The 25,077-nt window shown below is 46.9% G+C and overlaps 1 protein-coding gene across 7 annotated transcripts in view; it reads left to right on the top strand.

Annotated features, from left to right (window-relative positions):
* The window catches only part of LOC131259157 (RNA-binding protein Musashi homolog 1), an 82,763-nt gene that overhangs the window by 9,679 nt on the left and 48,007 nt on the right, over nt 1–25,077 (top strand). For 2 of the 7 annotated variants that reach the window (XM_058260589.1, XM_058260588.1), the window contains one exon: nt 1,569–2,086. In XM_058260589.1, coding sequence (XP_058116572.1) covers nt 1,989–2,086 — 98 coding nt within the window. In that variant the 5' untranslated portion in view covers nt 1,569–1,988. Of the gene's footprint in view, nt 1–1,314; nt 2,087–25,077 lie in introns of all 7 variants that reach the window. The other 5 variants (XM_058260591.1, XM_058260585.1, XM_058260587.1 and 2 more) reach the window with 4 other exon arrangements.

The following is a 25,077-nucleotide window of genomic DNA, read 5'->3' as shown; positions in this document are numbered from 1 at the left end:
CCCCCTCTATAAATATGCCTGACTTTATGGGAAATAGTGGAATGACATAATTAATCGTGTAACTGATTTTAATTTGGACGTAAACAAACCAAAATGCGAGTTCATTAGAGCCGTCGAATAATGCAAAAGTTAGTTGTTTTAGAGCATTTGACCGAACATATATTTACCGTACCGCGGGTAGGGTTTCCGTTAGCGTTTGCGTTGTGTTCTGTGTCCTTCTTTACTTCACATCACCGGTCTCTCTTCATTTAGTACGTACCTCTAGTTGATAACATCCAGAGCGTTTGCGCGTCAAACCAAGTATTAACGCGGCCATAGGTGCAACATTGTATAGAGTTTTGGTTGTAATGATGTAAACAACAACGTTTGCCCGTGATGAGCCTTTTCTATCGCAACTTCTCTCATTTTGTATGCCTATTTGGTTAGCTTTTCTTTTCTTATGTTTTTTGTTTCGAATGCGGCTACATGGTATCATTTCGTTGTTCCTCTGTTGTTTCCTTTTCACTCGTTTACATATTTTTTCTATAGGTTTCATGTAAGAAATAACCTTAGTTTAATCGTTTTACGTTATACAACATAATTTTATTGTTTTTTTTTTCATGTCTTTCGATGCTTTCCTAATTTGAAAAAAAAAAAAATTTACACGAATGTTTTCATGTTTTACTTCATCCTGTACATTATACAAACTTAGCTGCATTAGTAAACGCGTTAGCGAAGGTTTCTTAGGGATAGGTCGTCTAAAATAAAATAGTTAAATGCACACAAAATCCTATTTCTCTACTCTCTTTATCTTCTTCTCATTTTTTCTTCACACTCCCGCTCCCCCCCCCCCCCCCCCCCCTCCTACCACCACCACCTCTGGTGGTATCGCTGACCGTATGTCCTGTCTGCTATTGTTTGCTGTTGTGTCTGTAAGTGTGTGCGTTTCCGGTGTATGTGTGTGTGTGTGTGTATAAGGGCTGTGCAGTCCTGTGGGTGTGGATTGTGCCACATCGACCGAAAAAACCGGGCTTGCTTGATGTGGCCACTTCACACCCCCCCAAGTTGGCGAGCGGTGGGGAACACTTCCCCGGGAACAGTGCAGTGATATGAAAATTAAAATGTTATTTACATCGTAGATAGGCCGAGTTTCGTACTGCCACACCATGTTGTCACTACCATCAATTTCTATTAAAAACAAAATTAAACCTCCCCTTTACACCTATGTACGATCACTCGTTTCTACTACTGTTGTTACTATTTACCTGTTTGTGTTTTCTTTTTAGCTACTACCACTTTCACCTAATGGTTTTTGATTCTTTCTGTATCCTTTAGTGACAAAAAAGCGTATATTCCAATAGTGGAAAGACCACCGCACTAGCGAAGAGAGAACCGTACCCGCAATAATAAATGCATCAAACTTTCAACGTAACGCGAGTCGTTTACATGTGTACATGTAATATGCATATATGATTTAGTGTGTAGTTGAGAACTGCGTTCTTGAAATAGCTCTGCATACATATATCTTACTCTCTATTGTATATTACCCGAAATCTAAACATACGTTTTTGGTTGTGTGCTCTCGCAAGAGAAAAGTTAGTTGAAAAAACAAAACTCTGTAGTGTGCATTTTGGAAGCAAGTAAGCAAACGAAAAAAAAAAACAGAAAGTATCCTATAACAATAATAAAACAAGTAGTGTGTGCTATCATTAGCGAAAAACTAAACAATATACAAAAACAAAAGCAAAAGAAATCCATCTCATCAACGTAGAAGTATCCTTACGTAGAGTATCTACGCGGCGGCAATTGAAGCGAAAGCAAACGCCAAACCATCAATCCACCGGAGTACGACCGTAGAGTACTAAAACCCAGTTCCGCTTACATACCAGTAGTGCGTTGTGAAAGGGAACACGAGCCCGCCGTGGAGAAGCCGAACCCGTGGAGGCAGCGGAGTAGTAGTGCGAGCGGATATCTGCGTGAGGACCCCAAGGAGAGGAGGATAGCAAAAGATGCTGTTTGAAAGTCACACTATGGCCGCCAAAATGTATCCCTACAATGTGCCTCCACCGATACAGGGCGCAACGGCGGTTCCCGTACCGAACATAAGGTTTGTGCTAATTTTGTTTTCTCCGTTGTTGTATATCCTTTTACCTACTACAAGCGTTACCTCGATATTTAAACGTACCGAATATGCTCATCCCGACCTTATTTTTCGTCCGCTGCGTTTTCTCTTCCACTAAATAACATGTTCGTAAGGCATTTTGTTGCATCACATGATTCTTTGTGTTTGACTGGACTTGCGTTAGATTCACTTCTAACCTATTTTTTTTTTTAAATTTATTTTCTCATACTCAACTAATACCGTTCGCTCGTATGGATTTGTTGTAACTAATTACACACTTGTGTTTCCTACTTTCTATCTCAGTTGGTTCAACTGTTGACCGCGGATATGCAATTTCCTCTTTGTTAAACATTATGGTGGCCTGTTTTGAATGCTTTCTCATTAAGTTGTATTGCTCATTTATCATCTTACATACATTATCTAAAACAAATGTCTTTTGTCTGTTTAGGGTTGTGTATACTTTTTTCATCACGATTTTTTATTCACTTGTAAATGAAATAATATTGCCCTGCGGGTTCCTCACTGTACAGTATCGTTACTTTACGTTCTGGTAGAAGGTTATTTGTTTGTACCAGAACCAGTTGCTTTCCACCACACACCACCGCCCTCATCGCGCATGTATGAATGTATGAAAGGCCGTCCCCAATGTAACTAATGCTTGCTGGGAGGGGAGAAGGATCCGAGGCTTGTGCGTGCTATTAGCGTTTGTACCCTATTTATCTTAGCATGAGCATAAGTGATGATGCGAGCAAAAGAGGAGACCACCCTTCCCCCACCTCGACTTCCTCCTTCCCCCTTCTCCCCTGTGCACTGCTGATCGAGCACGAAGCAACTTTGCATTGTTGCGTATTGTGGCGATGCTGTAGGGATTTGGTTGCGGTTTGCTGAGCTATTCTAGAAGCGCTACCCTTATATTACACGTGCGTTTGCCCATAAATAATAAATCGCGAGATGCTACCGAGTTTTCCACCCCGCTGTGGTTATAATTTCTGATGAGTACAAGTTTGTAATATTAAACCCTAATTACGTTGTAGCAGCGTTAGACTGATTTCGTTCGCCAATTTTTTTCCGTTTCTGGAAGGTATTTTCGCTTAAAATTAGTGTCCTTTTGCGAGCAGATTCAACGAATCTTTTTATGTTATCAATATCAATCGTGTTATTTTCATCTTGGAAGTTATCTTTTCTCTTTGCGATCCATCCACCGTGGGCGTTCTATGCATTCCCGGAAGGCTGTTTGTTTCCATTCAAGTCTTCCTACCACCACCCCCGGTATGCAAATGCGTTCAGCTCGAGGAAATCCTGTGAAGCGCAGCATTCTCGGTTATACAAATTAACTTGACTACTTGTTTCGCCACCATTTCCAATTAGCTTCGAAGGATCTATCTTAACAGCGGGACGCCACGGTCCCCTCGAAAAATGTCGGTCTAGTACGAGCACGTGCTCCGGGCGATTGCACGCGAGCCCGGGATATCGTTGGTCCTCCCCCGAAAGCTGTTGGCGAATATAACAAGAGCAAGCCTTGACGTTGTCATCTTGGGCTCCGTTTGGAAAAGTGACGGACGGCGAAAAACGCGGCAAACAGAGCGCCTGCACCGGATGGGCGACGAGAAACCGGAAAGGAACTCCGGAGCCGTTTGTTGTTCGGTGCATGTTAATAAGCAGATCTGCGAAATGAATATTACTGTCATTCTGCATGCTGCTAATTGGATTTGTTTGAAAGCGGATCCCGCCCGCGTTGCGTTGCGGTGCAACACCGATGATGATGGTCCGTTGCTAAAGGCAACGCGAGCAGTTGGCTGTTTGAAGCGGTGATCCCGGCAACGATGATTGTTATTGCAGTGGGTGCAGCAATTTCAAAGCACTTCATTTTAGTTTTATTTATGAACGATTTTTCTTTGTTCTTGTTTGCTCTTTAACAACCAATTTTAATGTTTGCTATAAATACACTTTAATTGTGCGATGATTACAAGAGCTTTTGGCTTTCGAAGTGGAATTGTTGAGTTGCTGCAAGATGTTCGTGTCCTTGAACGAAACACTTTGCTCAATCTCAGACGATAATTGTTTGACGGTGAAGGAAGGAAAAATAAAAACGCCAGAAATGGAAGAGAATGGAAGCATTTATTTGTCTAACCTTGGACCGGTTAGAAATTTGAAAAGTAAACAAAAATCACCAGTCCATATGCATGTGCTTTGTAGAACACCACCGTTCATCTCATCACGCTTCCATCGCAGATCAGGCAAGCAGCTGGGAGAGAGAGAGGGAAAACAAAACACAATTTACCTCACACTCACGTGGGGATGCATTTTCCACCCGTTCTGTGTCCTCGCCGTCGCATCGATTAGGCGCATTACGCCACTTTCTTTTTCACGCTGCAATGTCATTTGTAATGGGGTGGTGGTTCTGTGTTGGTTGCGTTTGCAGATTTTACCACCGCGAGGAGGGCATCCGGTACGAAATGCAACCGAAACCGTTGGAGCTGGCAGACGTTGCATACCCCTGGTTGAGTCGCCATCAGCATCGTGCCCCTTTGCGGGATGATTTCTCGCGCGTAAATGGCCTTGTTTGCGATTTTACGCCGCTTCGTTGCAGTTTACACTTCGCGGTTCGCTTTCCCGTACCGCATTAGTGTGTCACACTCACGTGGCGAACACACGTTTCAAATATCGTCCATGATCTGCCGCTATGTTGTTGATGACAGTAGACAGGATGGAGGGTCGTTCGAGAAGGGAAAAAACGGTTCCCTCTGTTCAGGTAAACTCAACGGAAGGGCGAATTTTCTGCTGCAGCTGCTCGAATGGTTTTTCTGTCGCAGAATGGTCCGAAAGGTGTGGTACAGACACACAAACCCCCGGTGGTTTCGGAATATCCTTTACCCGAGGGAAGGACATGCATACAAGAGAACTTCCACAGATCGGTTCTGTGCGAACGCGAACGCGAGGTTATGCCCAAACGTCGATGGAAAGTTTTTCCCTGTACCTTTCCATTGGTTTGGTCGTTTTCTTTAGAAGTTCAGTCCACCTTCGGGTTTCCTCCTTTTTCCCCTACACAACACGGTCCCCTCCCCAAACTCGAAGGGAGTTCAGAAAATTGAACAGATGACGGTGTTTTCGGTCGGGTTCAAAGCTGGACTCGTTTTTCCTCTCCACACTCGTTACCATCACTTCCTTCTGACTAAATTTAGTCACATACGCGGGCTACAGCAAATTTGAACGTTATTTTCTGGTTCGTGTGTTTTTCTTGTTCGGTATATCCTTGTTTTTGGGGAAGGGAGCTGAACCATCTGCGTGATGGGGCAAAGTCGGAAGAAAACCGAAAAGAAAATGCTTTTTACCAACTCTTCGGAGCTCGAAACGTAACAGCTGCCCATCGGAACCGTCTCGGGGCATCAGCAAAAACGGGTTCCCATTTGTTACCAACTGCCTCGTTGGTGGCTAATTTTAATGTTTCTTGCTCCAGATGGTTTTGTTCTTTCCCACTTGCAACGTTTTCAGGCCTGTAGCACAAAAAGAAACTTTACAGTTCATCAACTTATTTCCTTGTGCAACTTACCGGCAGATATGCCTCTCCAAATGACAAAGATCATCCTTTTATTATATTTTCTTGTCAAATCATCACTTCGTTGATGTGTTTGAATGTTTTTTTTTCTCCATTCCATCCTTCAAGTCCCATTTAAACCTCCGCCATTTCTCGTGTGACCATCCATTCAATGTCCTTCCCGGTTTCCCAGAACCGCAACGGGGGCTGCAAATTGTACATTACCACGCTTTTTCACTCATCAAAGTCATTTTCGGACCGCGCGCGCGTCGTAACTACTTCGGACCCGGGTAGCATGAGTTGGCGTTTGTCGAAACGACGAGCCAGAAGAATTATTTCCTTCTGCGTCATTCTTGGCACGGACTGTCGGTGGCACAGGAACGGACGGCCTCATCAGGCAGATCGAATCTTGAAATATTCTCTCATTAAACAGTCCTCGCAAGTAGCGGGCAGGACGAAACGCGAACGGTACGTGGAAGTGAAGTACTATTAGGGCGTCCGGGTTTTTCGTTCTTCTGCTGGCATTTCTTACCAACGCTTGCTGCGATGGAGCTGTGCCGCTCTCGGTCGTGTATGGTTAATGTTGCGTAGCGCTGTTTTGCCCCCACCCAACGAACCTCGCTCTGATGCTGGGTCAAAGCCTCTAAACGGCTTAGATTATTTGCACGGCGTGCAAATCGCCAAGGGGAGGCTTTTTTCTCCCACCACCCAAAAACCCACGGCCGAGCAAAAAAAAATAAAAGACTCATAGTTAGAAGTTTCGTTCGGTCAGCAGTCGCAAAGCCCAGCCTGGACCCGTCATCATGGAGGTTTCCGAGGTCTCGTCCGGACCGGAATGACGGTGGGGGATATTTTTGAAGTTCGGCTTTATTATTTTTTTTTTTTTCGTTCTCTAGATGGGATTTTATTTTCCATTTTCGTTCGGCAGGGGTTCGTTTTTGTCGAGCGAAGCAGAAACCGGCCCGGAAGATACGGAGTTCGATGGCACCCGGGCTGCAGGCCGACCACCCTTGGCCAATTCGTCCGTTTCGATTGAAATAGAGCTGCTTTTGCTGCTCGCTTCTACCTCGGGTCTTGTCTACGAGCGCACGAGGTTGTTGATTAAATTTCTTGATTTCCATACCACCGGATCCGCTGCTTCCTGTCATCACCTTACTTTGGCCGGCCGTGTTCTGGCCTTCAACTGGCCGAGGCTAGCGGAGCGCTCTGCTCTATCGAAGGGAAGTCTCGTGTTCTCGTTCAATGTCGTCGCTAACGATGGACCGAACCGGGCATCACAAAAGCTTGCCATCGTAAAACTTACTTGTGTGTGTGTTGGGGAGAAGAGCAACGAAAAAACTACCCAAAGGGGAGGAGAAATGTTTGAGAACTAGGGGGAGGATTTGTAATCGGAAGGATGAACATCACGATCGATGCGAGCGGCAACAACATAAACCCTGTAAACCTATGAGAGGAAACTTTAGACACACTTATGTGTTGATGGTTCGCTGTTGCTACACGAAGAAGACACCTGAAGATTGTCGGATGAACAAACTCCCTCCCCCCACCACCACTCTCCATTCCATCCCGTGCTATTCTAGAAGAGAAGAGGAAGTTTAAAGTTACTGTACTTACTCGACCGCAAAACTCTCACCCGAAAACTCTCATACAGATTACGGGCGAGACTGTTGGCTCTGAACACCTGAAGAGATTTAGCTCGTTCGCTGGCCCATGGGTCGTCGTGAAGGTTGTGTGGTATACCTGGGAAAGATGGTGGTCCACCGCCCGACGCCAGAGTTTCTGAGGCCCTCCATGCAGGCCTCCGTTTTTCCGTGTCTTCCCTGCAGTATAAAAGTATAAATCCGCTTAGCTTGGGCTCATCTTTTTATTACTATTGCTATGGCCCTATTCTTCTTCACCGCCCTTGAAACATGGTGATGTTGTTCAACTGTTTCTTTTTTGTTTTTTTTTCTCGTTTAGAGATGCCATATTTTTCCACCACGATTTGATCCCTCTTCGCTGTAACACCGTCGTGATCTTTCGGTGCTGATTCGTTGATTCTGGAAAGACTCTTCTGGGCTTTCGGCTAGCAGCCTGCCTAGAGATAGAGCGGGCCGGATTAGGGTAGGCTCACAACTGATGTTGATTGTATGTGTGTCCATGGGAAGCGAAAAACCATTCACCATCGAGGATATCTCCTCGGTCCTTGGTACTTATTCGATTGCTTGCTGAAAAGTTCGTTGATTTGTCAGCGACGTCGACGGGCAATTGGGAGCGATTGTTTGAACGAATTTGGCAGCAAAATGTAGGCTGATTCAATTTGGCTACACTCTCGGGGAACTTTACTTCCCCCCCCTCACCATGGATTCGAGTTCGTAAAACTCCCTTTAGGAACACAACCGAATCGATTTCTTGTACCCTTTAAAAGCGGTGTACACTTTCCTTAGAGCTTCATACTTCATGGTTAAACCCCTTTAAATCCCTTCTGATGATCCTGCCGAAAGTAAAATTCAACAAACGGGCCTCTCCTTGCCGTCCCCGACAGTTGTGTCGCTCATTTTTCGATAATTATATCAGCCAGCAATCGAGTTATCATCAACTCCTTTTGAAAGGGGAGATGGCGCCTTCTCGTCGTCGTCGTAATGATTTATTTAGATGAAACCAACTAAGTTGATGAAGTGACGATACAACGGGCCGTCTTTCGAAGTTTGTGTATTAAAAATAGAGTGTCGTCTACCTAGGGTAAACGCCTTGTTCCTTTAAGCCCCATAATTAGACGGAATAGCAGGAGAAGTGTAATCAACTTTGAAAACGTCCAGAGTCACCAGGAGTGTTATCTCTTCCAGAACATTGGCCACGCTCAAGGAAGTTGAACCTTTTCTAGAGACTCAACTTGAAGGGAAGATATCGAACGCTGGTAGGTTATTGTACGCGTTCCTTTTCGATTTAATAGCATAGGATAACAGAGAGTGTGTGAGAGAGAGACTTTGCCGACTACCTTGAAAGGAACCCTGTCCACGTCCGTGACCATGTCGTCGTGGACTCCCAGTGAACGTAGTGGCACCTTTGGAACCGTTTTCGGTCAAGGACAACATCCGTGATTTCGGTCGAGGTGCATAAGAGAACGTACCTTCCCTACCTGCGTCCGCTTGTGTCTTTCTGTACCCCTCCGGTGTACTACCTGTTGGGTGCACTACCTGTGGATACGGGTGCCGAACCTTGGGTCCATCCGTGGGACCACCTTCGAGGCAGGCTTCAGGAAACCTACGATAATTGGACCTCGAAGCAAGATTTCTCAATCACCCCGAACGCAAGCGGCAGGGTAGGAAGAATGTCCGAAAGAATTTCAATCAAGTCTCGAAGGTCCACGGGAGACAACTCACTGCAGACCCCTCAGCGTACGCGCGTGTGTGTGTGTGAACGGAGGTTAAAAGGTGTAAAGAATAGGCAAGCCCGCAGAGGGCTCGAAAGGCCATGAACCTATAAATATCCATCGGATAGCGTTGGCCTGCGACCGAAGAGCGCTTCTCGTGCCACAGTAACACAACGCTCGGGCCTCTCGTGTTCGACCGTGTTTGTGGCCGTGCGGTTCTTCTGCCACGGTTGAGGTCGCCCGGCTCTGGACCGAGGTATCCTGTTTCGCCCTGCCGTGTAATGCAAACCCTCAAGTATTTCCTGTGCGCAACCACCACCGGCAACGGTTCCAACAACTGGCGGGCGTACCCCTCCCAGCTTTTTTTGTTTTTTTGCATACAGATTCAGATTAAGAGCCGACCGTTTGCTGCTCCAACTTTCCGCGCGGGGGGAGGCGAGAGGCTGGTGGGGTTGGTCCGCGTGGAGCGAGGAGATAATCAACGGAATCGCGCTCCGTTCACGCGCGAAGTCAACGAAGTTGCCGCTATTAAGCGATGGGATAGGGGTGGGGGGGGGGGAGTTGTTGTAGGGGGGCAAGTGGGGGAGTAGAGGAGGGGATGTATATTATAGCACGGGCTATACGCCGCCCCGATGTTGTGGAAGGTGAATGCTGTGTCGGTAACACGATCACCCTCCTCTCCGGTCTCTTGTCGCCCCCTCCAAAAAGCCTTCTCAATGGTAGACGGGAGGGAGGGAGAGAGGGCGAGTGTGTTGTCGGTTGGGCTTCGAAAAAGCTCCCCTCCCCCGCGAGAGGGAGATGAAGCAGACGGCGGGGTGGAAAATCACGTTTTCTAGCTGCGTCGCGCGACGGAATATGAGCGGCGGCGTTGTAGTAGTGTGTTTGTTCAATTCTTGTGACTGCATGAAGTATAATAATTTCGTTAGCGAAAGCCTCGAGGAACTTGAAGATATGAATTCATTGCGACGTTGGGTAAATTTGGAAATTTCATCAAGAGTAAAAGCGATTGAAAGTTCTTTGCTACTCGAGCTTAAATTCAAATCCAATTTCATTGTTCCACAAAAGGATTTTAAACAGTATTTTTGACATCGTTTAAAAATACTTGTGTTACAGTATACCAATTACAATCGAAAGGAATTCACCATTGGTTTGGGAAAAGGAACGAGTAATTTAGTAAACGTAGATGATAACCATTACGAAGGGTAACCAAAATGTACGACATGCACCGAGATACTATTGCCGCAAACCAAACCGACAACGCTTGTTAATAAAACACGCGTCGTTAGTTAGGTTCTCGCTGCAGCTGTGGGAGTTACGGGGGGAGGGGATATGGTTGCTCCATCGGAACGGAAAAGCGCCGTCTGACAGCAGGAACCCACCGAACGAATGATACCGGCGTGCGTTGATGTTGGTCCGAGCAAAGGAAAGGGTTCCAAGGCACTGGCTCAACTTTATAACCCCGTCTCACGAACACCACGTGGGTTGGGAGTTTTGTTTACTAGCAACCGCATGTGGCGGGAGGCGAAGGGGGGGTGTCTGCAATTGCACCAGTCACCTTTGGGAGGTCCCGGGCTTATGCTAATTTCTTCCACCACAAACCAGTACAGTGTCTGTGTGTGTTTGTTTTTTTTCTGAACGAAATCCCTGCAAAATCCTCCAAAGGCAGCAGTTTCGCAAAGTCTCTCCCACAACTCGCATCCATTACGGGGTTGGTGGGGGTGAAGGAGAGGCCAAGGGAAGTTGAAAGCCCCCTCAGGGGGCGTCTCAGGAGTAACATAAGGTCGTTCGTATGCTAATACTACTACTCTTACGATCGATACTTTTACTACGATTGTACTTACGAACACCATCGCTGTCCATTTGTTGCTTGAATGTTACAGCCTTTCCTCACGCCCCGGAAGGTCTTTCCTTGGGTTGGTGAACTTTTGCCCGCCCTCATCCCCGCCTCGAAAGGGTCACGGCGTCCTCGGGAATCGGTATTCTTAGTTTTTGTTTTCTCCACCACATTTGATCCCTGGTTGGCGTTTGGTTTGGGATCATGACTCTATTTGTAGCTCTGTTTTACGAAATGTGATATGTTTTGCGTACGATTGGCTCCCCCTTTTTCCTTTCACGATAAGGCAATCCCGGAAGATCCTAGCTACTGCCGACTTCCTGAATCGACTTCGGAAATCGTATTTCCAAATGAAGGAAAAGGGGGAAACAAGTTTCCACTGTAATCTCCTTCTTCTGGCTGGCCGGTCTGATGACTATTGAACTAACAAAGTTTGCAGCTTGCGTCGTTAGGCGTTGGCTTCCCCCCCAACAAAAAATGGGTTGGATTTCTTTTAGGTTCCGCCACTTGGAAACGGCAAATGAGCCAAACGAGTCACGTTTTTCTTTCGCAGGACTTCGGTAGTTCGAGGCTTTGGTAAGAAGTCACCAAGGTAGCATTTATTCGTTTAGCGATTCGTCGCTGGAATCGATTCGACTTACAGAGAACGGTCGGTTGGTTTAATATTGATCGGCGTTTGGTGGTGTTGGTGGGCGAGTCTACTACAAGCCTTGCTCTACATTATTTGCTTCTGACTTTTCCTTCAGTCGACCCGTAACTCGACACTCGGCAGCAAGTGGCGCGGCTGAAACGATTCTTAATTTTGAATTAGCACCCTGGCCTTGTCTCTGCCCCCGCTGTTATTCTAATCCCCCTCCACTCCCGACACACTCTGTCAACACTCTCCCGCGATTTCGAACTGTTCTTCGGGGTGAGACGCTGGTCGTAAAGTTTTCCGAATGTAATTATACCATTTTCGCCGGTCGGTGTGCGACGCGCCCGGTCACGGATTGCGTGTGGTAATGCTACAACAACTTCTGGTGGGGCGCTTTTTTTCTCCTCCCTCCCCTCCTCCTGCCCCCCATTCCCGCCCCGAGGAGTGGAAAAATTTGTGCCGAAAGTTTTGCCCATGTTCTTATTAATTCGAGCAGTCAGCAACGCTTTTCCTTCTTTTCTTTCCACCACGCGGGGGGGAAGGCGAAAGATGGCCGCAGTCCTTGAAAGGGGTTTTTCTTGTCCGTCTGTTTCCATTTGGGCCTTTGCTCCGTGTGTCACGTGTACGTGCGCTCGAAGTCGACGTTCGTCTCGCGAAGTTTGTTTGAGGCGATGCCGACCCCCCTCCCGGAAAGGGGTCGGGGTAGTGATTTGATTGCTGCGCTAGGCTTTTTGCAAGGGGCAAACCAGGAAAACGGTGCTTGTAGAGAGGAAATGAGTAGAGGTATAGGAGTAAAGCGGTGTTATTATTATTGATCTATACTAGGCTTCAGGGGTGTTCAGGTTTATGTCTTGTGACATTTCTTAGGAGCTTTGTTTGTGAGACAATTTTTGTTTGGCAATGGATTAATAATGCATCTAGTAAGGAGTCTAGAAGCAATTGGAAAAGTAGAGCATAACTCCCGCTTTTAGTTTATCTTATTACAATGTACAGATTTCTCTTTTTGAACTATTCAACTGACCGACCCTGTTATTGAATATGCAAACGCAAAAAAAACATCAGATGCTAAGCTCTAAGGCGTAGAAATCAGATGAGGCCACGGAAAAGTAAAGAAATAAAAAGATTGATACTCTATCCCCCCCCCCCCCCCCCCCTTTCCATTCCCCACCCATTCAATGAATGATGCTGAATGGTCCAAGAAATGATGCTCCACGAGAGGTGGCGCATAACTTTGTTTAATGTTGTGAATTTTACCCGCTACCCGCCGATGGACCTATATTTCAAAACGCCCAGCGCACTTTTCTTTTCCATGGATCTCTCGGCGGGCGGGCAGCCGTCTTGGAGTGTTACTCTGGAGCTGGCCACACGGATTGCATCACACTACCAGGCGTGAGGAAGGGAGAAGCGTATTTCAACGGCTTAGGCTTCGCCAGACGTTGGGCTTTGTTTTTGTTGCGGTGAAATTGCAAAACACTGTGGCACTATTATTATTATGTTTTGCCGAAGGGACCTCTCCGTTTCTCGATGTGCCACACTTTAACGCCGATTAAGAGGTGATGGAAAGCTAACGCGATTGCTGGCCGCGTCCATTTTTGACTCCGCAATCTCTACCGGTTTGGTTGTGTTTTTTCCACTCCGGCAAGGAAAAACTTCTGACAGTTTCTTTAGATGCGCTCCAAAAGAAAATAATGGTTAGTGGTTTTTTGTTTTGAAGCGAACTTTCTCGTTCGCTTTCCGTCGAAATGTTTCTTGTTCCACCAACCGAGTTGGTGTTTCGATCGTGAACGAACTTCTCATCCACGTGAAACATCTAAAACATCAAACAAACTCATCAGCGGTTAAAATGAACATTTTCATCATTCCGCCGGCTTTTCAGTCCTTGCACTCCCACTTGGCTGATGAATTTGTTGACAGGACCAGGAAGCAGATGGTCGAGACGAGAGTTTCTGACCATTTACTTCCCTGCGCCCTGTTGTCCGTTGCAGAAGTAATGACGATGGTTGTGTTTGCGGTCCTGTTCTGTGTGCATTTATTTAAATTCCGTTTAAGCGGAAGAAAGGCTGAAATGAAAACGCAAACATCCCAGAGCTCCCAGAGTCCCATCATCTCCTGGCCGCAAGAACCAGTGTTCGGCCCACGTACGTTGGGCATACTGTTTTGTCATCATAAGCTCTGGCTCGTATCCTTCCTGGCGGGTGTTTGGAGCGTGGAGACAGAACAGACAGAGCAGACGACGTAAAAGCCACCAAGCCATCCGGTCGAGACACATTCGACTGACCGAACAAACTAATGAATTCCTCCCGCAGCAGCAGCAAGGGGAGGAAAGGCAAAGTCTGGGGAAAACCCCGGCGCAACAATGGCGTTTCAGATGGCAATGGAGAAATGGTTGGTTACGGAATGAAACAAAATAATACACCAAATGGAAACTGCAGGAAAACCTGTGGCCGTTCTTCTATATAAGGGTTGGTTTGGGGGGTTTTCATGGCCAGAACGCGGGAGCGGGCGGAGGCCCGAAGGCCCAGTGCCTTACACAAGAAGACAATAAACCGCAACGTCCAAACGGAAGGGGTTCTCAACCACTATCTCGAAATGCTTTTCAGAATGCCTCCCCCCAAACGCGCACCTATGTTCACCGATGGTGGTGATGGAGATTTTGTGCTTTTCCGGGCAAAATAGAGCGCGTTGAAAAAGGTTGAATGCGTCGAATGAAGCGAGAAGTGACCGTTGGGAGGAAAAACTGGAGGTGAAAAAAAATATATGCAATGGTGGGAAAAAAATCATGGACCAAAACGCAAGCCGCGCGGACGTAAAAGCGCGTTCTCTTCTGGCCTCTACCAATACTACCCAGCCCGGTTAATCGTTGTAAAACGTGCGAGTGTGTGTGTGTCCGTGTTGGTGCCCGAGAAGGAAGAGAATGGGGGGGTTGGTCCAGACGGGGTCATTCGTCACGGTTCACTTCATCTACCACCATCATCACCATCATCGTCGTAATGGAATGGTGGGACCTCAGACTTAAATACAGTCGATCCCGAACCATGTTGACCTCAAGGGAAATGAATCAACTTCTATATTACCGAGGATTCTTTCTTACTTATTCGAAGCCGAAGCGTGTGCTTACGGTTTGCTTGCTAAATTACAAAAGCCTTTTAAGTAATTGGTCGTACATACATGAATTTTGGTGAAAAGTCAAGCTGCAAACTACTATTAGCTAATTGAAAAAAGGATTCAAATAACCATATTCGAGTCTTTACTTTGCCTCAGCTATAAACCAAAGGTATTACTTACAAAGAACGTACAAATATTCTTTATTAAAATCGCTTGTAGAACTTCGAAGCAGAAGACTACCACAAAGAGGTTCGACTGTAAACAAAATGCGTCCAAAGGCTTCGGGGGAGAGCCCTTTCTTGCGGTGGACCAGTTCTGCAAAAGGTTCAGTGCTACGGTCTCTTGCACCTCATCGCCCCCGGGTCGCGCTCCTCCCTGCATCCCCCACCTTGTCCGAGTTAGCTTTGTGTGACGCAAAAATATTGTGCATAATGCTGGAAATAGTGAAACATAAAAGAGCCTCCACATTGATTCCCTTCCCCCCTGCGTTCGTTCTCGCAACAGAGTGGATGGTGTGGGGGGGATCGATCGTTAGCAGCATCCAAACCAGCCTGCTCCATCCCTTTTCGGCTCCCTACCGACCCTCTAACGGGGACTTCTCGGGCAGTTCCTTCACGAGTTCCCGAGTGCGCTGGCAAATAATTTCACTGACCGAACGAACAACAAACAGAGTCGGCGGTTTAGGGGAGGGAGACCCTTGTGCCTCACCACCCCTTTACCTTCCTCGGCCCCTCCGCTTCTGAAGGGAGGGAGAGTGCAATTTTCGTTTGCTGCTGCAACACACTCCTCGGCCAACGTTACTTCTCCGTTCTTATATGCAGCCCCCTTGGACGAGGACGACGTGTTGGGGTTGGGCGGCATTGTGTCCAGCGATCGGGGGGCGTGTGTATGTGTTGGTGGCGGTGTCGTTCGCTGAACCCCCCCTGCGCTCTGCACGTTGTTGCGGCTGAAAATCCAATCTACAGAGAGTGTTTTGTTCGGTTTTTTTTGCTCCTTCGTGCAGCTGCTAGCAGCGTTCAGCTAATGGCAGAATTGTGTGAATCACGTCGGTCAGCGCTTTCGTCTGGCGGCGAGTCGAGTTGCTCGGTGTCCTCGGTGTTGCAGCTGCTTCCGCACAGCTGGGCCAGAAATACCGGCCCAGGATCATCGTCATCGGGCATTTAGATAACTTTTTCCCGATATGAGAAGGCTTTAGTATCTCTCCCATGGGTGATGTGTCTATTGCAGGATCCTTCCTCGGTGTCTATTTCGGTACCGATTTTTATTTGCAGACACTTTAAAACTATCCAAAAACTATGAAATTATGTTTGAACGGGAAGTATTCCCGTGGGGAATTTCATTTGGTCTGAAAATGACCTCCATCGCGGGGAAAGGGCTTTTGGTTCTAGCTTTTTCCAATCCACGGTACAATGAAAGAGGGCAACCAAACATGGAAGCAGTAATCGAAAGTGACTTACGGGATGATACGGAAGCGGAGAAGAATTGTGAAAGAAAAGAAAAAAGTGGAAGGGAAAATGTTAAATGATTGTAAAGTGGTATTGGTTCTCTTCATACATTGTACCCCACGATTCGATGTACCTTTGGAGCACAGAAGCAAAGGGCTTTCCATGCAATGGGTCTGGGGGACTAAAAGACTTGATTCGTCTTTTCCGTTTCCCCTTCTACCAAAACCGCGTACGTATTTATGTGACGCGACAGGAACTGCACGTAGCGTCCGCAGAAGACGGCGACCCGGCCACAGGATGGCGAAGGTTGTTGCCTCCTAGTACCACCGCCACCGCCTGTTCCGCGGCGAACGTGTTGAAGTTTCGCTTCTCCAGTTGAAGGTTTAATTGACCGAATCCTCATTTCGCCGGGTAGAATGGGGGAAAGAACAGGAGAGAACCGAAGAGAATCGAAGCGAAGAGTCCAAGCGCAAGAGCTTTCGGGGTCGCTCGACACGACACCATGTGGCGTCCGTGTGAAGCCAGTGAACTTGGCGCTGGGAGACTTGGAGCTGTACGTTTTGCAAGACACGAACCCCTCCCGCCAACGAACGACACAAGGAATCCCCACGACCGAACCGAAAGAAGATACACCAACGGTCACACTCTGATAGGTGCGATTCCGGTTCGGATTCTTGGCCAATGTTCGTGTGTCCGTGTGTGTGAGTGTGTGTGTGCGTTTCGCTACGGAGGATCTTGTGCGGTGGTGAAGAAAAGACGATATTTTTAAGATTGCCTTTTCGAGGCCGTCGCACTGCAAATCATGATGAAGAAGCCATTAAAATGAGCTATTGGGTCCAACATTTCCGTGTGTACTTGTCTTCTTTTTGGAAATCATTTTTATTACCAGGAAAACAGAAACACACTACCCTGTACGTACATTTAATACTGATTTATGACAGTTTCATAAACATTCTTGCCTCGGGGAAAAACGGCGGCAGATAATGAGCAATGGAAAAGAAAAACTAATAATAAACTGTGTGTTCGAGTACGGGACAGATTTAGGAAGAACATCCATTACGGTGTTTAAATGGTGTGTAAATATCCAAAATAGTAAAGAGAGTGAAAGTGCCATAAAAATAAGTTTCTTTTTTTAAATACCATGGCTCGGTACAGTTAACGTGCGGTAAACTCCATGGGAACTTATTTCGATTCAGTTATGGCAGTGTTGGTGATGTTTTTCTGTGACGGACATGACGTATTTTATACGGTTGTTTTTTTTTAATATAAATTTCTATTACACCGGAGGGAAAATGAGTGTCCAACGTGGGGAAAAACGGTAAATTGGAGCTTTGGTGGTTTTTGATTGCGAAGGGAAAAATAAGCGTTTTTCCGTTCGGCCCTTCTCCGGATTTCGAGCTTCTGATTTGTCCGATCGGTTAAGCGCCGTCGTCATCATCGTCGCCCGACTTTTCTATGCTCCATTCGGACCGAACGCATGCTGGGCCACTTTGTGGTGCGCTCGGTGGGAGGTGTTTTTTATTGCTTCGGTCACCAATTTGTGCACGAAACGGTCAACACAGGAGTGGCCGATTTGCAGACGCTCGCAATCATACTTACTCCAGTGTGTATAAACGGCATGATTGATCGGAACGGAGTTGCGGTTTGCTGCTGCTATAAAAATGTGTAACCGACGGATTACTAATTCAATCTCCTTCGGGTACTTCACGGTACGGAGCAAAGTTCCTTCAGTTTAACGGTGAAGACATGAACATGAAAAAGACGTTCGCTGCAAAACTCGTCATCCTGAAAAAGTGCGCCGGGGATAAGGTAGCGTCTCGACGTCGTAAACAATTTGGTCTTATTCGAAAAATCGCCATTGAAAACTCCTCCAGGGTTCTTTCGTCGTCTCACAACCGAGTAGCGAACAGTCTCGCCGATTTCTGCTTCCCCCCAACGTCAAAACCCCTTTTTGCGAGGTTAGACTTGACTTGCGCCGGAGCTACCTTTGGAATACCGTATATTTTCGCCAGCTTTATGCAACACGCCCGCACGTGCTCCAGCACTTTCCTTTTCGCTTTCCCACCCCGCCCGCTTCCGATGGAGTATTTTACTTTAAACCCGACGCCCCGTTCGATCTGCCCGGCGCTCCCCAATCCCCCCGTCTCCCTGTTTTGTTAAAGTTTTACCGAATGGGTGGATGATTCGGTTTTCCAAGCCGTTCGCTCCGACGAAAGGGAACTCGCTCGCCTTCGACCATATTCGCTTCCGTTATTACATTCAGACCCCCTTTCATTCGACAAAGAAGAATCGCCACCACATCACCACCACCCCCTCCCCCTGGAGCTCTCGCACACAATCCAACTCCACCCGAGAGAAGCCTACGACACGCTATAGCGAGGATCGATTGGAAAAGGTCCGTGCGTGGGTTGGATGGGGGAAGTGGAAGGAAAATGGCTGGGGTGGATGGTTATAATTTTCTTCTCTTCTCTGTGCGCACGTCTGGAGGCACACAAACACACACACACACCTTCTTGCAGAGTGGAGCCATCTCTGAAAGAAGTCGAGCGGTGGAGGTCGTACGGTTTTGTTGGTATTTGGATATCCATATTACGATTGTAACATTCACGATGCTCCCCCGGTGCAAATGCCAAAAAAAGGGAAGGGAAAAAGGGCTTTCCCCACCGAAGCGCAACCCCCCCCCTAGTGCCAGTCAAAGTCAGCCCGTCAGCCGCATCGATAGAGGGACAGTTTGTCGATCGGCACATTGTTGGGCCAAAAGTAAGAAGGAAAAGAGTAACGCTCCTTAATCCTAGCAGAAACGACGAGGAAAATGAAAGCAAATTTGGCACCGTCCGTGCATTGCGCTCGCGATGAAGACGGTGTGACGTTTTGTAACTGTGTAGAAATTTACATAAAATGTAAATAAGCCCCGATGATACGGTATCGAACTCTCCGTCCCCGTCACATGGCACAAAGGCAACGACACAATGGGTTTGGCAAGGAAGAGGAAGAGGAACGGTGGAGCTACGAAGCCAAACGGAATCCGGTGGGTTGCATTACAGGATTGGCACATTCCAAAATGGACGGCTCTGGAACCGATTTCGCTTTCCTTTTTTCGGGTTTTCGCAACGAGGAAACATTTGATGACAGAGTAATCCGTATCGGTGTCAGGATGGCTGCATATTCAGTTTGTTCTGCCTCGGTTCTTGTTAAGGTTTAGTAGCAACGTTGTAGTCGGAAATCATGTTGATTAATTACACTGATTTCCTTTGGTGGATTTCTTCCTCTACGAAACAATACAAATTGATCCAAATCAAACTGCCTTCAAACGGAAAACATTGACGAACTTCTTCTACATCCCCACGCGTTACGTGAAGTTGTAATTTTCTATGTTTCACACATCGGGGGCCAACCTGTTGTTGTTTTGTGTTTCTAGCATCAAAGATTGATGGCCTTATACGTACGGCGTGTTTAATTAGCAAGACGAAGATCTATTTAGCAGCTTGACACGGCTGAAACACGCTGTAGAAATAAACATCTTCCCGCGAATAACCTTCTCTTACTTTCGTAAAAAAACGGAAAAAACGACAACCTCCTCTCGTTCAATCCCGGGAGGGAAGTAAATCAAACTGTTAGCATTTGTTGTGGAGCAAGGAATGTCGCATTATTTGTCCACCTTCCAACCGCAACTGCTTGCAATGAGAGAGGTGCCCCATACTGTGGTGCCTTCCCGCCATCGAGTCGCGTATTAAATTACTTACGGAACCGCGTGCATTTTGCCTTTCCGGACATCGCCGGTGACATTCCGTCGGTGGTGTGTATTGTGTAATGATGTCGTCTTGCATCGCTTCCGGCCCAAACGAAACCGGGGCGAGCAAACAGTGGCGGTAAGTGGTGGCGTTCCCGGTGTCCATTATATATTGCGAAAGCTCAAATCATCATCATCGTCCTTCTGGAGGCATCAGAGATTCTCTTTGACCACCGCCCCCATTGGGTTGAGATTTCGGAGAACCACTTCTTTTTTCTCGTAATGTAATTATTTTTCCGCCCGCCGCCGCTTACAAATGTTTCGCCGTCGCACATTTTCACCTGCGCGCACAATTCGCTTCCACAGTTTTAATTACATAAAGTAGCATCCGGCCCGGGGATGGGAATGCCTGTCACGTCGCGGGGAAGCAATGGCACGTCTAAGATCTGCGATTATTCTCGGGCCTGAGGTGGATGTTATCGATGGTTGTCATTTCGATGATTTAAACTCTGCCGTCGTGAGGTGATGGATGCAGGTGTTGAGTAACCGGGCAATTGCGCTGTGAATATTATTTAAAAGCACGATTGAAGGAAAGGAGAAGTATTACACGTGTTATAAACTCTTGGAGAATCAGTTTTAATGAAGCCGACACATCCTTCACCCATGATGTATTTAACATCCCTCAAGGACGGTGTAAAACTGTTCAACCCTTCCGTTGTAATCCCTTGGCCAGTTTTACGATGCATTGTTACGGAAGAGGAAAAAAAAAACAGATTCCCCACTGTTTGCGTCGGATGTAAGCGGAAGAACGTTCTTCTATAGCCGTTGTCGTGTCGTGTGCGTATTTTCCATGACCCATTTGTGGGGGTACGATCCTTCACTCCGGTCGGGCAATAAAACTCTCTCGAGCCGGATCGACCAACAGTTGCATCAGATTCGTGAAAGGACCTCTTCAGACGGCGTTGGGTGGTATCCTCCCACCCCCACACAACCACTCAAGAAACTCGGTTCCTCGGCACGAGGTTGGCAAACATGGCGCTAATCCGGAAAATGCCTGCCTTGTGCTAGTATGTGCAGTGGCCTTGCGCGGTCATGTGTGCTTAGCATATTGTTGGGTGGAACATCATTTCCTTTCCATCTTTACATTTCGGGACGGCTGAATGTGCTTTTCTGTAAACACTAGTCTATTCCGTTGTGCAGTCTATCAGGAACTCTTGACTATGAGTCTGTTGTTTGGCGTATGGTCTTTGTGTTGTGTGGCTCTTGTGCACAAGATTCTACTTACAATGAAGCCAAGGGTTTTGCAATTTTTCACTTTTGTTTATTTGTTTTTTTGCCCTCTTGCTTTTGATAGAAGATGGAGGGTTCTTGCAGCTTACATCGATCGTTAAGATGGCGGGCAAGGAAAAAAACGGCAAAAAATCATTACTGAACGTTAGCAAAATGGCAATAATAAATGATGGCCCGAGGCGGCAGAACGTCGATGGGGGAAGAGAACGTACACACGCTGAACAACGGCTTCGAATCACTTCAGCGTTCCCAAAAGGCTCCAGATGTTTGTGCGATTGAAATCTCGAAGGCAATCGATCTCCATCTATCCGCGGATCAAGTTTGACGTGATATGGATAGTTGCGCAAAGGAAGGAGGAACGAAACATCGAGGATCACGGGAGAATGATCCTCCTCGATCGCTGAACTTGTGAACTCTTAAGCCTCGAAGCGATTTTAGCCCGAGCTCTCCAGATGGGATGATTCTTTTTCCACCATTTAGCCACCATGACTGTCTTGTTTTGCTGTGTGCCGTTTGTATCGATCGAGGCGTTCTTGTGCCCCCCGTTGCCATGCGCGCTAAGTAGATGGTATGGCCGTTTTGGAGGTCTCACCAACCTCTGGCGATCGTTGGAGGAAACGAAAGCCCAATTCGTTGGCGTCTTCAGGGCGCGGGGAGGAGGTCGTCGTTTCACGCGGGGTACCGAAGCGTGTCGGAAGAACTTGGAGGAAGAGCGTCATCGTGAGAAGAGAAGCGAAGCGAAAAAAAACGCCCCGCCTCAGGATGAGAGGGCTCCGTGAGGATGAGGGAATCGGTTTTCGTGGTTCCGTGGACGCCAGTTATTGTTCTCGATTTTTGCGTTCGTGTCGTTCGTTTTCATCACCACGCCAATGATGTTGGCGTTCGCAATTATCCCCGGGGTGAATAAATTTTCATTCCAATTTCCACCCTCCCCCGGCAGTGACACCCCGGCGACTATCCTTAAGTAATATTGACACGGGCATCCATTGTCGTTACGGTTGGCCCGGTTGGGTTGACGACGCAGTTTAAAGTGCGTTTCTGCAGCTCCAAGTGTCGGCCTTTTTAATGGGTTTTCTATCTGTCTTAATTGATTCTACTATGGACGAATTGTGAGCAAATTTTCGATTCGAGTAATTTGTTTTCATGGCTGCAGAAAAGCGTTTCCAACCGACTCCAATGCTACCAAACCTCAGGATCAAGCACGACATAAGCCACACTTTGAGGTAAGTTTCGGAGTAATAAATTTAAATTATTCACCTTCGAGCCCTCGGTCAGTCGGGATCGGTGATCAATGCTAATATAATCGTCAATAAGGTCTGAAGTGAGGCATTACTCCCCAGAGGCTCGTAAACGTTGCCTCACGCGAAATATGACGCTTAAAATCCATCACGTTCTTTGTCTCGCGAACTCACTTGGACGCTGAATCAGAGAACGCGATCTCCACGCTTGAGGAGTGGTCGATAGAGGCGGCCCGGGGCGGTCTTTTCCCGTTCGCCCTTCAACTCCATCTCTCAGCTTCCAGCGATGCCGGGGTTCGATCGGGGCTTCACCGGTCTGGGGTGGTTACGGGTGGAAACACGGGTGGCTTCGAACGCACGATCGCGTACGATGACGGCTTGCATGATAAAGGCAGTCGGTCGGTCGGTCGGGGAAAAGGAAACTGCAACGCAGGAAGGAACACAAATGCCGTTTGCTGTTTGACATTTCCAGCGGTTTTACTACCACCGGCGGCGGCGTCGTCGTCGGGCGTTATTTGCGTTATGTGCTGCCGCTGCTGTAACTGCTCACTAATTCCTTCGCGTGCCCGATCATATCTCGTTCCGATCGGTAGCTCAAAATGCATCGAACTTTAAAGTATGTTTGTGTGAGTCATTGTTTCGTAAACGGCGTCGGGGTCTGCTCATTTTCGGGTGAGGAAAATTGGATTTATGCACGCACTTCTGTTTGCAAGAAACAATCGATGAAGCAACCAAACAGTTTGTGACGGTCTTTTTCATTGTTCTGTTGGGTGACAAAAATTGTTCAAGTTACGAAAGTGGCTGTTGGAACACACTGTGTCGATTCCCCCCAGATCAGCTGTTGAGTTGTCGGCGAAACAATCACACAGGATGATATTTGTAGCCCTAGGGGATTGGTTTTTTATGGTCGTAAAAGTTTTCAGTGACCTTTTTTCGCGTTTTTGTATCTCGGTTGGTAATGTTAAGTGAAGGCTTGTGTTCACTTTTACCCAACAAATTACAACACGTTGTGTGCGAAAAAAAAGGCGATGTTATATGAGTTTTAGACACTTTAAAGGCTGTTTCATGGGGACGTTTTCATGGTTTATCGGTGCGAACTAAAATGTTGTGCAAGGAATTTAATACTGGACCAAACCAAACCACACCAACTTCCAGTGCCCGAGAATATTTTATTCAAACAGTAAAGCACTTCTCAAATACCTACGACTCCGAGCCGGGGCGGAAGTTCAATCTGGAGAGTGTTAGGTTCAAAGAAACTTACGGTTCAATGAATAAATACCTGGTCGGTTTACGATGACCCTTGAGTGGACGAATGCTTCCCGTTGCAGAAAACTGGGGGGCGTTAATTGATTGGTACTCGGCTTGTGGTATGTGTTTTGCCCGACATTCTCAACCTCGGGATTCAAAGGTTCAGTTCCCAGTGGCGAATGTTTACCATTCCTTGCCACCGAAGCATGGCTGTTGAAGAATAAACATAACACTGTTTGATTACCGTCTCTGTGAGAGGAGTGTGTGAAAAACTGAACCTATTTTAGTTTGATTTTTCAAAAAATTAAACGAAAGGGGCTTGATAGGTGAAAACTCATTTAATTTGAGAACATATTTGATCCAAAGGAATTAGGCTAAAGAAAAACATACATGTGTTCTATCTTTATGCTCCTAGAGATTTTCCTGAAGTGGCACCCAAACAAACACACACGCACTCAATTTAGGGCAATTTGTCACAGACGGCTGCATAAAACGCAGACGATATGGCACGAATTCAATTTTCTTCCTGAACGCATAAAAATATTTCACGCAACATATTCGATTGATGGAGGCAGCACGCACAGGAGGAACGAAAAACAAAGCTCTAAATCAGATACGAACCGGAAAACATGACATTTTGCGTAATGTAGGGCCGATACTTTCCTCCGGATCTCACGTAAAATGCAATGATAGCATGTCTACGGGCTCACTAGGACACGGTATGGTTCTGTTTGCTCCACGAAAAGCATCAATGTTTCAATCCTCCATTCCAATGCTCGCCATCGCCACGTGTGCGTCGAATGCGGGAAAATTGGAAATCACCGAATGCACTTGATTAAAGGAGGCTTCGACAGTGGGATCATCCTCATTCTCTTTCGCTCTCTCTCTCTCTACATGTAAACAGCTCATGGTAGGTTTTGAATTTCGTTGGAACAATGATTCCTGCAGATGACGGAGGGGGTTTGGCTTTTCTCTTATTACATTCCTTTTTCCCCCCGCATTTCCATCCCGCCCGCCAGTGTGGAGGAAATGCTGCAAGCTTCCGCGGCAACGGAAGCGCGTTGAAACATTGAAAAAGTATGAAAATGCAGGAGAAAAATGTAACCCCTATAACGCGACGTTCCCGGTTCCGCAATCCCATCGTGGCGAGAAACTTTTTTCGGCTGTTCGGAAAGAGTTTCGCGCGGGGCCGGAAAAAGAGCTTCGTTTGAAAAGGAAACTCATGTTTTTCACCCACCGCTGTTACTCCGTTTCATTTGGCCTCGTTCTTTTTTTTTTTAGTTATTTTTTGTTTCGAGACTGCACATACAATTTAGTCAGCGCACATTTTCGTCAGAATGAAAATCTTCCCTCAAGAGAGAAGGGGGGGAAGGTGTGGAAAGTGGGGATTCTCCTTTTTTGTTTGCATTCGGTGCTCTCTGCTCGGATGAGCGGCACGACGAAAGCATTCTGTGATCCAGTTTTTTTTGTCCTGCAATGGCAAAAAAAAACGGACCATAGTTTCCATTTTTGAAGGATTGCAATTCTGTGGTTTTCCCGAGTTTTCCACCATTTACTTTTGCTCG

Source organism: Anopheles coustani, chromosome 3 (assembly GCF_943734705.1).
Source record: "Anopheles coustani chromosome 3, idAnoCousDA_361_x.2, whole genome shotgun sequence".
Classification (NCBI taxonomy): Eukaryota; Metazoa; Arthropoda; class Insecta; order Diptera; family Culicidae; genus Anopheles; species Anopheles coustani.
This window is presented reverse-complemented; position numbering and strand designations above follow the sequence as displayed.